This window comes from Sardina pilchardus, chromosome 17, assembly GCF_963854185.1.
Source record: "Sardina pilchardus chromosome 17, fSarPil1.1, whole genome shotgun sequence".
Taxonomy (NCBI): Eukaryota; Metazoa; Chordata; class Actinopteri; order Clupeiformes; family Clupeidae; genus Sardina; species Sardina pilchardus.
This window is the reverse complement of record NC_085010.1, coordinates 23,438,977-23,453,024: the sequence shown is the minus strand read 5'-3', so window position 1 is coordinate 23,453,024 and position 14,048 is coordinate 23,438,977. Positions and strand designations below refer to the sequence as shown.

General features: G+C 47.8%; 1 protein-coding gene across 2 annotated transcripts in view; it reads right to left on the bottom strand.

The window, feature by feature from the left end:
• dock4b (dedicator of cytokinesis 4b) overlaps positions 1-13,620 on the bottom strand; it is a 151,841-nt gene extending 138,221 nt beyond the window's left edge. For both annotated transcript variants that reach the window (XM_062517855.1, XM_062517857.1), the window contains exon 1: positions 13,446-13,620. In XM_062517855.1, coding sequence (XP_062373839.1) covers positions 13,446-13,482 — 37 coding nt within the window. In that variant the 5' untranslated portion in view covers positions 13,483-13,620. The remainder of the gene's footprint in view (positions 1-13,445) is intronic.
• Positions 13,621-14,048: the final 428 nt, after the last annotated feature.

Genomic DNA, 14,048 nt, shown 5'->3' with positions numbered 1-14,048 from the left:
CACCCTCCCCCCTTACAAACAAACACACACACACACACACGCACACACACACACACACACACACACGCTCCGTCATTCTCACCTCTCACCCCTACACACAGCCTCGTTATGCACAACTTGGGAGGACAGACGACTCCGAGGGCCCGAGTGACAAGCCGAGCGTAAACATGAAACATGCATGGGACTCTGGAACTCTGGCTCGGGGCATCAGAAGAGTATCCCCCGGAGAGGAGAGCGCCCCCCCGACGGGATTTACATAAAAACAGCAAGGCTAGTATGCATGGCACTGGCCTGTCAACACCAGTCTCCCACCTCCCACCGACGTCATTACATTTAGATGAATGGGGCTGGATTGGGAGCTTTAGCACATGGTAATCCTAGCCCATCGATCTGTCACTCGGGGCGAAGGATGCTTGCCGCCGGTGTATTTGGAGCGTGTGGGGGCCTCTGCTCTCTATTTTAGTCGTGGAGTTTTGGAGGACGACCTTGGGAAGGCAGACTGGGTTTGCCCGTCACAGAGAGCGGCTGGCCCTTCTGTCGACACCCCAGCTGGATACATCTGAATTTTTTCCTGTGGTCACACCGCGAATGCAAACATTTTAAGAGACAAGCTCGTTGCATTCTCTCCCTCCCTTGCTCTCTCCCATCTCTATTTCCATTCATATCTCTTTTTCTCTCAGTTGAAGGCTAAACTTGCATAGCACATAGACCTACACACCACAAAAAAATGCCAAAAAACACCTCATGAAAATATGGTCCTTATATTACCATGTGTCCCAATAACAGACAAAAAACAACTCACAATTTAATACACACAACAACATTCACAGTTACAGAGATCCCGCTCTATTTCCCTTCCGTACTCCTCATTCTTCCTACAATCTCTCTCTCTCTCTCTCTCTCTCTCTCTCTCTCTCTCTCTCTCTCTCTCTCTCTCTCTCTCTCTCTCTCTCTGTCTATCTCTCTATCTCTCTCTCTCTGGACTCCATCTTTTCCATGCTGGGATTTGTACACAGTGCGACAGCACGCGTGTAACGGCCCCAGGCCCTCTCTCTGTCTCTCCTCTGTCATGGCAGGGCCGGGCTGCATTATCTCTGCGTTGCTTACCCCCACAACAGCCCTCCCTGGCAGCTCACATTATATTATATCACCCCGTGAAAGGGCTCGGCGTCAGACAGCAGTGGCGATGAACGACAACGGCGTGGGCCTTTCCCAGCCCAGCAGCACACAGACACACACACACACACACACACACACACAAAGGAGGCTCGGTTTCCCTCTGCCTGCAGGGAGAGATGCCCTTTTACTCCCCACCGACTGTTTCAATTCCATTCAAATTTATTTATTTATACGTTTTTTGGTTTTGTTTGTGTGTTTGTGTGGGTGTTTGTTTGTGTGCTTGCTTGTTTGTTTGTTTGTTGGCATTAGCAATGAATACTATCTAAAGGTGCTTTACGGAACCCAAGGCCTGGAACCCCCTACGGCAAGCACATGAATGACACTGGCCAGGAAATGAGCCCTTTTTCACAGTGAAACCTTTAGCACGGCCCAACTTTAATGGGGATGGGGAGGGGGGATAAAATCCTGTTCCGACTAGCCTAGTCGACAGACTGAGGGAGAAATAAGGTGGTGGTGGGTGAATGATTTCCTCTACGTGGCATGAAGACTAAGTAATGTGAAGACAAAAGCGGTGCCCAAGGTGGCCTGAACAAAACTCCACCAAACTCAGGCTCTGAGGGACCCTCGAGGCTGCCCGCTGGGAACCTCGCCACGTTCACTGCTCAGCACCCCGGAATGTGCCGGAGAAGAACTATGACCAGCACGTCTGCAGACCACACAACATATTTGGCGAATATTTCGACGGCTAGTCGCTTTTCCATCCCCTCTCGAATTAATTGTGGAAAAACAGCAAAAAAAAAAAAGCCACATAGCTTTCTGAAAACATTTGACATGCAGAGTATGGCTTGCGGCCATACTGCTGAAGCGCACACGACCCCCACGCTTCCCAGCTAACACTACACTTAGCCACTACACTGATCCACTGCTAAATGGCTTCATTCAATCAATGCTAACAACGGTGCTATTATCGCGGAAGAATGGCTTATTAATTCAAGAAATCCCTTTAAAAATTCTATTTCCCCCATTAATGGTTTAAAAGCTTACTCTTTAACTGAACACACACTGTATGCGCAAGTCCCAGAGGACAGGTTTTACACTGGAAAAGGAGAACGCTGAGCAGTCGGAGGTATGGCAAACTCGATAAATTAAACAGCCTGCCTTTAAAAACTGGCTTGTCGCAGGCAGTGATGGCACATACTGTACTCGACTGCAGACATGTTTCAGCGTTCAAAGAGCTGCTGTTGCTGGTGTAATGAGGCAGGGGTGGTGCGTTCAGTCCAGTGAGCTTTTTTAAGTTCATGGACTACAAGCAAAACCTGAGAGAGAGAGAGAGAGAGAGAGAGAGAGAGAGAAAGAGAAAGAGAGAAAGAGAGAGCTTGCACTTTAGGGGATGGGGCTCTATGAGCAATACCCAGACATACACAGACAGGCAGACACCCACAGTCAATTTTAGTGCCATGAAACACAAACACACACACACACACACACACACACACACACACACACACACACACACACACACACACACACACACACACACACACACACACACATACACAAACATCTTTGATGGACGGTTGTGGCAACCAAGAAGAGAGAAGCAACCATGATTCATACAGTTAATATGCAACCATGTAATGGGGCCTTGCATAATGCATGACATGGCAGACCACATTGCAGATCTCACTGCAGCGCTATCTGTCGCTGGCTTCTTATCAATAGCAGGACTCTCTTCTCTACTCTAACGTCGGTCGTTTCTCCAACATCCCAGTCACTTCTTGCCCGTTTTCCAACATCATTTCATTTCGAGACATATGATTATAGCTGGACTCCACTGCTATGATTGTGTCAAACTAGGCTGCAGTCTCTCCACAGGGGCCAAAAAGGCCTTTGAATGAATTGTGGATTGTGATTTTTTTTGATGAAGTCTCATTAAGAAGGCAAAAAAAGCTCATTTGGGGCCTTCCAAAATGCATTTCATTATGACCAGTCTGCCGGCATCAAATGCATTAATGCTAAAGGCATTAAGCCATAAAAACTAGTTTGCCACCAACTGTGCTGCATTAGTGTGACTGCTGTGCTAAACTGATCAAAAGTAAATGGCAGTGAAAACAAACAATGGCTGGTTCAGTTCTAGCCATTTAAAGCGTACTGACTTCTACTGTGAATAAATGGAATTCCGTTAAAAAAAGGAAAAGCCATCATATCTAGAAATATGACTTACTGCAAAATGGTAACATTTCACAGTGGCTTCATTTCATTTTGTTGCATTTGTTTTGTTTCTATGCATTTGCTACTGCTAGAGTGGGCATGCACATATTAAACAAGGGATAGGATAGAAAATAGTGGCTATCTATAACAGCCTTCTCAGATCCTGAAAATGATACATCCAGGGGCACTTTCACTTTTTTTGTCAAAAAACTCCCCTACTGCACCTTTAAATTGTGCCAAGCTAAAATAATACGTTAAAGAAATGATCATAAATCTGTCAGTCGGGACACGGCAGAGGTTAATCCAGGGGCACTTTCACTTTTTTGTCAAAAAACTCCCCTGGGGGTGTTGTGGCGCAGCAGGCTACAGTGCCCATACCATGTACAGGTCCAAGTGCCCACGGGGACCCAGGTTCGAATCCGGCCTGCGGTCATATCCCGATACCACCCCATCTCTCTCTCCCACTTGCTTCCTGTCTACTCTTCACTGTCCTTTAACAATAAAGGCAAAAAGGCCAAAAAAATAAAAAAAATAAAAAAAACCCTCCCCTACTGTACCTTTAATATGTGCCGAGCTAAAATAATACGCTAAAGAAATGATCATAAATCTGTCAGTCGGGACACGGCAGAGGTTAAGCAGCGATGTGGGATGCTGTCGGGGCGGAGGAAGAGAAAGCTGTCAGACGGAACAGCAGTAGAACCGGGCCTGCAGCCAGACGGAACACCCACTCTCAAGGGGGCATGGGAACTTGCGAAAGTCCACCCTGACAGGACAGAGGCAGCTTGGCAACCACGGGCCAATCAGGGAGATAGTAGAACGTCCAGCTGACAGGAGTGATGACTCTGCTGCTAGCCGCCAAGGTGAACTGCCAGCTGGAGACGTGGCAGGAGGAAGTGGTGTGAAGTGTGTATGTGCACTGCACGCACGAACACACACACACACACATACACACACACACACACGCACACACGCACACACGCACACACGCACATGTATGCACGTAGTATCCACACTCACGCATGCGCACGAACATACACACACACACACACCGTTATTCACCACAAATACACTCATGGTCATACATCAAACGCATATGCTATCACAGGATGTGAGGGCTGAAGAAGGCTTGTGTCTGTCTGGGAAAATATGAATAGTCTCTCTCTCTCTCACTATCTCACTCACTCACACACACACACACACACACACACACACACACAGAGGGAAGAACAGAGTTCAACAGCAGAAGACAAAGACAGCCCGAAAGGCAGAAAGAAACAAAGCGAGAGAGAGAGAGAGAGAAATCACACACACACACACATGGGCCTACAGTACATCACACACTGTGCATGATGGAAGTGTGACGGCTTCACTGTGGAGCGCACAAATTACAGCCGGCCTGGCAAAGGGCCTGTCATTTGCCATCAAAAGGGATGGCCCACTAACACACACACACACACACACACACACACACACACACACGTACACACACACACAGCCTGCAGCCATACAACATCCTGAAAACAACATCCCACTTCTTCCACCAGCGACGAAGAAAAGCCCAGCGTGTTTAGAGGGCCATCTGTTTCATTGCTCAGTGCAAATGCACAGTAATGAAGTAAGGGGCCAGCGGAGTGTGTGATAGGCCACCATCACTATGACACTATCTGCCGGAGCCCTCTCAGTGAGGGGCTATTTAGCGCTGCTGAATGGAGGGCAAATTGGGGTGCCGTGTACAGGGAGGGTGTGTGCTTTTGTTGCTATGGTCGCGGCGCGGGGCGGGGGCCTCTGTGATATTAGCTCAGGCCCAGACACTGGGCCATTCATCATCCACGCGTTTGGTGTGTGCCGTCTCAGGCTCATCCGCTTTCTCTCATGTGTAGACACACACGCACACACACATACACACACACACACACACTCAGACAGACACACATACACACACACACCCTGTCTGGGAACCCCCGCCCAGAGATAGACATGTACACACATACGCCTATGCACATGTTTTCCTCCATCTAACACTGTCTTTCACACAGACACAAACATACAGATACAGACAGACAGACAGACAGACAGACACACACACACATTTCCCAACCTCACCCACCCAAACACACGCACACCCACACCCAGTCCTTGTGACTAACAGCAGGAAATCAGAATGCACTCCCGCCTAGATCAACGGACCAAACAAACACACACACACACACACACACACACACACTTCCCAGACGGACAGACAGCAGGACACGCGTCCAAACAAGTCCACGGGATACAGACTAGCAGACCAAAACAACAGTCAAGCCGAGAGAAAAGAGGAGAATGACACAGAAAGAGAAACAACAGAAAGAACAGAGCGGAGGAGAGAAGAGAGAGAAGCAGAGGGAGGGGGAGATGGAGAGAAGAGGAAGAGAAGAGAGAGAAGAGAGTGCATGAGACAGGACAGAGAAAAAAGAAAGGCAGAGTCTCAGGGAAAGAGAGAAAGAGAAAGAGATGCAGAAGACAGCAGAGGCTGGAAAGAGAGAGAGAGAGAGAAAGAAAGAGAGACAGATAGAGAAAAAGATGGTGAGGGGGGGCTGGTGAGACAAGGAAAGTGTAGAGACCGAAAAGGAAGAGAGAGAGAGAAGAGAGAAAGATCAAGAGAAGAGAGGGGTAAGTGGAGAGTGATAAGCTGAGACAGAGTGTAACCTCCAATCTCCCAAAACAGCTCAGTCCCTACCAGCAGGAGAGAGAGAGACTGAGAGAGAGAGAGAGAGAGAGAGTAGAGGATAAAAGACAGGGAAAGGACGGGGGGCGGATGAGAGGAAGACAGGGGGAAGGAGAGAGGGATGAAGAGAGGGGAGGGGAAGAGTCAGGATGACAGGATAACAGAGAGAGAGAGGAAAAGGAGAGAGAGAAGAGGGGAGGAGAGTGACAGAGTCAACGAGGACTATGGTTATGACTCAGGGAGCTGTTTCAGTGCCTGCTACTTCCCCCTTTTTTCTATTTTCTGTTTTATTTTTATATATTTTTTTTCTTTCCTTCTTCTTACACCAACATGGACACAGTCTAGAAGTGGCGCAAAGACTCCAAGATAACCACCACGAATCACACACACACACACACACACACACACACTCAGTCGCTCATACACACACACACACACACACACACACACACACAGAGCTTTTCTTAGTCTTTCTCTCTCTCTCTCTCTCTCTCACTCTCTAGTCATTTGGTGTAGCGCACTTTGCATTAATAGGGCATTAATAATGCATCAATAACAAAATGAGGCACATATAATCACAGTCGCGGGTGCGAAATAGGGAACCTCCCCCCCCTTGCCCTTCAGGAGTCAGACGCCATTTTAGGCTCAGAAGATTCGAGGTCAAGGGGTCAATAACGAGATGGCCTGGCCTGATAGGGTCGAGCACGTCTTTGTGAGGAAAATCTCACTAGACAACACGACTGTGTGACTTGGGAAAAACTGAGAGCGGGAATCCTGGCTTCCCATGTCGTCCTTATTTTCTTTTCTTTCCCTCGTTCCTGATCTTGAGTGCGTGCGTCAGCGGATTGGGATCGGGGGCATTTCCCAGCGCTCCGCTGCCTCCAGCTTTGCATTTATTGATCCCTTCGATTCGCAGACGGCTTTTTTTCCCCTCCTGCCGCCTGTCTTCCTTTTCTCTGACACACTCCGCCATGCCTGGTCACAGCGGCAGGCAGAATCAGGATGTGTGTGTGTATGGGTGAGTGTGTGTGTGTGTGTGGTGGGGGGATTCATAATCTGCCATGTCGTTAACCTCTGACTGAGCACAGTGACTCATTTAAAAATGCGATAGCAAAACAAATCCTCCCTCCTCCTGCTATTTTTCACTTTCCTTTTTTCCTCCCAGATTCCAGTAATGCCAGCATTTCAGAACAATAGGAGGTGAAACCAGATCCTACAATGTTGTGTTTGTGCTTCAAATGCATAAGGCAAATGAAATCAAGACATTTTTTGGGGGATTTTCTTATTTCATCTGCCAGAATATCACTCCAGTTTTTATGACATCTGAGGTGCACTTAGATCTTTTCAGTATCTGAGGAGACCGTAAAAAGGAAGACAATATTGCCTCATGTGCATTGCCTTCATTGTTTGTGAGTGTCTGTGTGTGTCTGTGCATGTGTAGTTCAACTGCGTACCCACTCATGCCGTGTGTGTCATGTATGACTGTGTGTCACGGTGAGTGTGTGAGTGTGTGTATGTGTGTGTGTGTGTGTGTGTGTGTGTGTGTGTGGGGGGGGGGGGGGGGGGTCTCCAGGGACCTACTGTAATGGGGCAATGGTGGGTCATGTTTGGGCTGGAGTAATGCTCAACAACCCACCACCCCCCCACCCCAAACACACACACACACACACACACACACACACACACACACACACACACACACACACACACACACACAGATCTAACCCTCCACCCCCACCCCCCACTTGCCTCGCATCAGTAGCTGGCTGGCTACAGTTGTAAGCGCCTCAGGTGTTTCTACTACCCAGAAAATAATGAAATAACGAGATAGAGAGAGCGAGAGAGCGAGAGAAAGAGAGAAAGAGAGAAAGAGAGGACAAGTCAGCACCCTTGCACTGGGTTTGTGCAACAGACCCCAAACAGCACCTCGCTACGCTACTCATATCAAAAGGCCAGAAGTTCACAGAGAGAGAAAGAGAGAGAGAGAGAGAGAGAGAGAGAGAGAGAGAGAGAATGATTGAATGCATTTCATCTGTCGGACTAAAATAAACAAAATAGTAAATAACAGACTCCTAGGTGCATGAGGAACTCAATCAGTGAACCGTGCTGAAGTCTTTCTGGGGTTATGTGGGCGAGTTCACTGAATGAGATGTCAACTTCAAAGTCACAGTTCAGCGTATGATAAGACAGAGCATACGATGAAAAGCCAACGTGAAAAACACTTTGGTCTATATATAGATTTGTCATGATAAAAACAGGAACTGTATGTAGAACTACACACACACACACACACAAGCCTACATACACGCCAGAACAACCAAATCATCAAGATAGATAGATAGATAGATACGTGATTCATCTTGAGGGAAATTTTAGGTATCAAGTCATGTGATGTTTAATATTAGACACCTATGTTATGAAGCAATCTGCACAACTCAGCTCAGGCAAGACACTGGCTGATGATTCAGAAGGCAGGCAAACAGTAATTACTGGCACACTGAGTGCATATATACAGCTGGCTACAGCAAGGACGTACCAGAGGAAACTAAACAGATTGAAGATTGAATTCTCGTCCAGAAACAGGCCAAATTATGCCCAGTCCTGGCCGTCAGCAGGTCGCATTGGGGCCAAATTAGGGCCATATCCAACCCAGATCCATCACATAGCTGCCACCTACTTGCCTAGATGACTGTGATTTTATTCCACACTGTAATATTAGACTCTCCCTCTCTCTATCTCTGCCACTGATGTTGTCATTCTCCGGGGAACAGGAGCTCCATTTCCTCCTGGGAATCCCTCCCCCCTCCTCCCCCTCGCCAAATGAGCGCATCCGTCACAGCTGATGACAGCTGAGAGGACGAATGAGGAAGCAATTACAAGTGATGAGGTGCTGGCGGGCTCCTCCCCTCTGAGTCCCGCCAGAGTGTAAATGGGCTTGTTTGTGTGTGTGTGTGTGTGTGTGTCATGTTGTTTGTGTGGGGTGGGCTATATCATCGGGGAGCGGCATCTGGGGGGTACACAAATCCGCAATGACGGAATGGTGCTTGGGCACTACCCAACAACCTGCTAATCCCAAAAGATGGGGGGGGGGGATTAACCGGGAGGGGGGAGGGGGGGGGGGTAGAGGGATGATAAAGAAGGGGGGAGGGGGAGGTTTAAACAATACACCCCCATGACACGCCCCGACAGCCCCTCGTGCTGCTGACATACATGCCCCTTGAGGAGGGAGGGAGGGGGGGGCAAGTAGAGCCCCGGGCCTGTGTAAGCGATCCCACCCCAGCTGAAGATCCTCAGCACAGAGGAGAGAAAGGGGAGGAGAGAAGGAGAGAGAGAAAGAGAGAGAGAGAGAGAGGGAGAGGCATTTAGGAGAGCACCAAACAGAGCTACTGAATACATTACCATGTATACATTACATTACATTACATTACATTACCATCCAAGCAACCGTAGCATGACTGTGGTGGCAATCCAAGATGATGACCATGGCCAGCCCTGGGCCAAGACTGGTGCAGGTTCACTCTGACCAGGGATCAGCAGTACCAAGAATCCAGGAACAAAGGCAACACATTTCCTGTTCTCATACAAGAACATACTACAATCAGAGGGAGATCTGATCTGGCAAAAATATGTGCAAGAATGCTTCATAGCCAGCCAGCACTTCAGCCTGCACAGCTTGCCCATCTTTCTGTCTAACCACATAACCCTGCACGAAAGGACCATCCCATCTGAGTGCAGACTGTTTTCTGTGTGTGTGTGTGTGTGTGTGTGTGTGTGTGTGTGTGTGTGTGTGTGTGTGCGTGTGTGTGTGTGTGTGCGTGTATTTTAGCGAGACCTCTAACATTCTAATGTTTCTGGCAAACTGAGGCAGGCCTCCAAACCAAAGCGCCATTATTCAAGGCCCCACAAAGGAATCTGAGGACACACAATTAAAGTAAATTAACTGTGCTGTGAATTTCTGATGGCCAATGACACGCTCGATTGGCTGGAAAAATCAGCTTTTGCTAAGAGCCCGGGCCTCCCCACTGTGGCGGCGCTTCTTGAGAAAGAGGACTTGGAGGAAGTAAAAGCAAAGAAAAATAAGACGGTGTCTGGCCATGTTGTTATTTATAGATTTATTAAAAAATGCCATGTCTACCAGAACTGGTTCTTCCTGGTCCATTCCCTGAAATGATCCACACACACACACACACACACACACACACACACACACACACACACACACACACACACACACAGAGAGAGAGAGAGAGACACACGCACACACACACACACACACACACACACACACACACACACACACAGCTAAAAGCTATGTTGAGGAAGAGGAACAGAGAAGTGGGGGTAGACATGACTAGCCCAAAGGATTGTGGGTACTCCCCACCATCTTCCCTTATGGTCTCTATCCAGGGCCCTACAGGCACAACCGTTTCCTTATCTGCCAGCCATTGCTCCAGCATTTCTTCGATTCCCTTCCTCCTCAGACGAACATCAGCCCCACACTGGGAAGCCTCCCAGCATTCCATGCTTCCATGGTAGCAGAGATGTAGGGGCGGGGGAGGGGGGGAGGGAGGGGGTAAAGGGAGGGAGGTGGGGGGTACATACAAGCTAGTGGGTGGGCTTTAGATATCTATCTGCCCCAATGGATTGTGGTTAAGAAACAGTAATGAGCGCACTAGCGGAGCCAAGAGGATGAGGGCTTTAATGGAGGCAGGGCCTGCATGCATGTTTCATCAGTGGCAAAGATGGATCCTCCTCGCCAAACCCCCCTCCTGCTCCCACTCCCACTCCCACTCCCCCCCCCCTCTACTCTCCTGTCCATGCCAGTACAGCGATGGCTACGGCTATGCGCGCCAACATCAAAGCCAATACCTCCATTTAGACAGTGAAATTTTAATCTTAGGCGCTGGCTATGGATCAAAAGCTGGAAAACACTGCACCAAAGATCACAGTTTTTTTCTATTCCCCCTCCCTGACTTTCTCTTCGCACAGCAGTCCCACCATTACAGACTTTGGTAAAGGGGCAAATTGAGCCGGGGGGGTTAAAGAGAGTCATCGGGGGAAATTTTTACAGGAGTATATTTACCCAGCTCGGCTTGGCTAGACACCACCTTGGTGAGGACATGCCCTTGGGCAGATGAGGCCTGGGCCGTCATTCATTCCAAGAACTGGCATCAGAGGAGTTTGTTTGGCTTTGGTCAAAGATACACTCACGCTGAGCAGGTGGTTTGGCTGGAATGTGGAACTCCATTAGTCTGAAAATGCTGAACTGAAAATGATGTACTGAAAATAACCATTGCACCCATCATTTTCAGCGCATCAACAATAATACACTTCTGGAGATGAATCAGTGATGTGGAACACATTCCTGAGGTTAATTCCTCAAAAGCAGAGGATTTAAAGTACAAAAGACTATGAATACTCATAGGGGAGCCCGAAGATGTAGTGTCACATTTATCTCTGGAAATAAGTAGGACTACTGACACACACACACACACACACACACAACGAAATGAAAACGGAAGTTGATTCCGGCAAACCTGTTTAGCTGTGGCTTGGCAGATCAAGAACGCATGACACCATGTCATTCATCCAAAACACAAGTGAACACACAAAAACACCAGCGCCAAACACGCACGCACGCACGCACGCACACACACATACACACTCCACAGTCCTATTTGTTCACTTGTAATAAGCTATGCGGGTGCTAAAACAACGGCCTTGCAGACCTCCACAAATCAGATGGGGAGAGTGTGTGTGTGTGTGTGTGTGGAGGGGGGGGGGGGGGTCACAGCACTTCCCTCATTGCATAACCCCACGACGAGGTCAGCCAATTTAAGTCTCATGTCGTGTTTCACCCGCTGCGAATGGGATAAGAATTCTTAATCCACTTAACGCCGCGCACACTTACATTTTCAGACAATAAGGGTATTTATATTAGCCCGAGACAAACGCAGCCTCAGCTAATTGAAAACAACATCCTAGACCAAAGCCGTTAGAGGAAGATGCCTGTGTGTGTGTGTGTGTGTGTGTGTGTGTGTGTGTGTGTGTGTGTGTGTGTGTGTGTGTGTGTGTGTGTGTGTGTGTGTGTGTGTGTGTGTGTGTGTGTGTGTGTGTGTGTGTGTGTGTGTGTGTGTGTGTGTGCCACCATAAGACTGGGACCGCGGTACGAGGTGCGCTTTTATATGCGTGCTTGCTTCATTTGACTCAGGTGAGCTCCAGGGAGGATATTAAATATTAAAATATGGAGATCGCTGAACATCACGGTTTTGCAGAGAGCGCGCGCGCACACACACACACACACACACACACACACACACACACACACACACACACACACACGCCGCAGCTGAGCTGACGGAGTGAGTTAAACATACGCAATTGGGGGAGAAATAAGCAAACATTAAAAGAGCAAACGCCAGAACAGCCATAGTAGAGGGCAAAGGACAAGAAACAGACATCAAAAGAAAAAGAGCTGAAATGTGAATGCAGCCCAGCAACTGTGCTACTTCACAAACCAGTCTAAATCCTGTGACATAAGACACTAAAGACTGAAATAAAAATAATTGTAAAAAAAAAAAACCCGTCCAGAACATTAGCATGTTGCGGAGAAAGGAACTAACTCCCTTGCACGGGCTATACTATTGCACTTAATTGATTTGACATCTGGCGAGATTCATCGCACATCAAGGCTGCTGACCACCGCTCTGACCGCCCTCTGTTTTCCCCACTAGATTTCTTTACCACTCTGTCCCTGGTGCGGGGTAGCCAAGCCTGCCTCGGACCGAAACAATACCACACAGACCCCGAACAGGAAAGATATAAATTAAAGGAATCCCGTGGTCATTTACAGGGCAAGACAGCGGTTTAATTCTAAGATCTTCGCCAAATGACCGTTCTCTAAACCCATTATATTTCCTTCGTCTACATTTTTTATCTCTCCGATTGATAGACAGGAAAAGGCTCAGTTTTAGATGTTTAAGTTATTTTGGCGCTCGACGTGTCATGACATGTGACCCAATATTGGTAAGCACGTCCGTTGTTCAGGCACAATATGACAACACTGTTTAACAAAGCCACTGGCAACACTGTGGCGTAAAAACAGACCCTGGCGACGCGAACCGTGGACAGCAACAACCAGCGACTTCACTGCACTGCCTCAAGTGTTTTCACCAAACACACAAATGTGAACATCACCCTATGAAAACCCATCAAAAAATAATATTTTGACAAACAACTAGACTATGACCACTTGGAATGTATTTACATAGACTGACTAAAATAGCTATGCATATTATCAAAGACCGCTACTGTATTGAAACTCGATTTCCACTCCGGCTGCTGCTGCGCTCGGAGCAGATGACCAGACCAGTGAAAGAGTTACAATGGTAAACCGGGAAAAACTTACCGACGCCGTATTTCTCGTGTTCTGTCGGTATCCACATGCTTACGATTTGTACATTAAACACCACGTTGGAACAGAAAGAAAACACAGATATCCAGTAGTGGGTAACGCATTCTATGGGCTCGCTATCACCGCCGTGGAGTCATTGTTCAGATTGCAGGAGGCAAACTACAGTGCATGAGTGCATTCACACCACCAGCGCAGATACGATGGGCGCGATGCATTATGGGAAAACGTACTAGCCTACCCCCAAGAGGCTTTCGGAACAGACGCGTTTTTCAACCGGACTCTCCGTTAGGTCTGATCGTGAATTCTTTGAGGTGTTACAATTCATATCAAGAGTAAAAATACATTTGCTATTAATATGTTCTACATTCAGAAATGAACGCACTTAATTATTAATTTATTGTCTGTCTTTTTTAAATTCAATGGTGTAGTAGCCTACACCAGCTAAGCTGAGATACCCTCTGGCACTCTTCTGACTGACTGGTGTGACTTTACACGCAAATTCCCCGTGACAAAACGCACGGATATTTCATCTGCCTTGAACTGAAGGAAGTAAAGTGCTCTTCGCTGTCAGTCACATCACACTCTGATGGCCATATA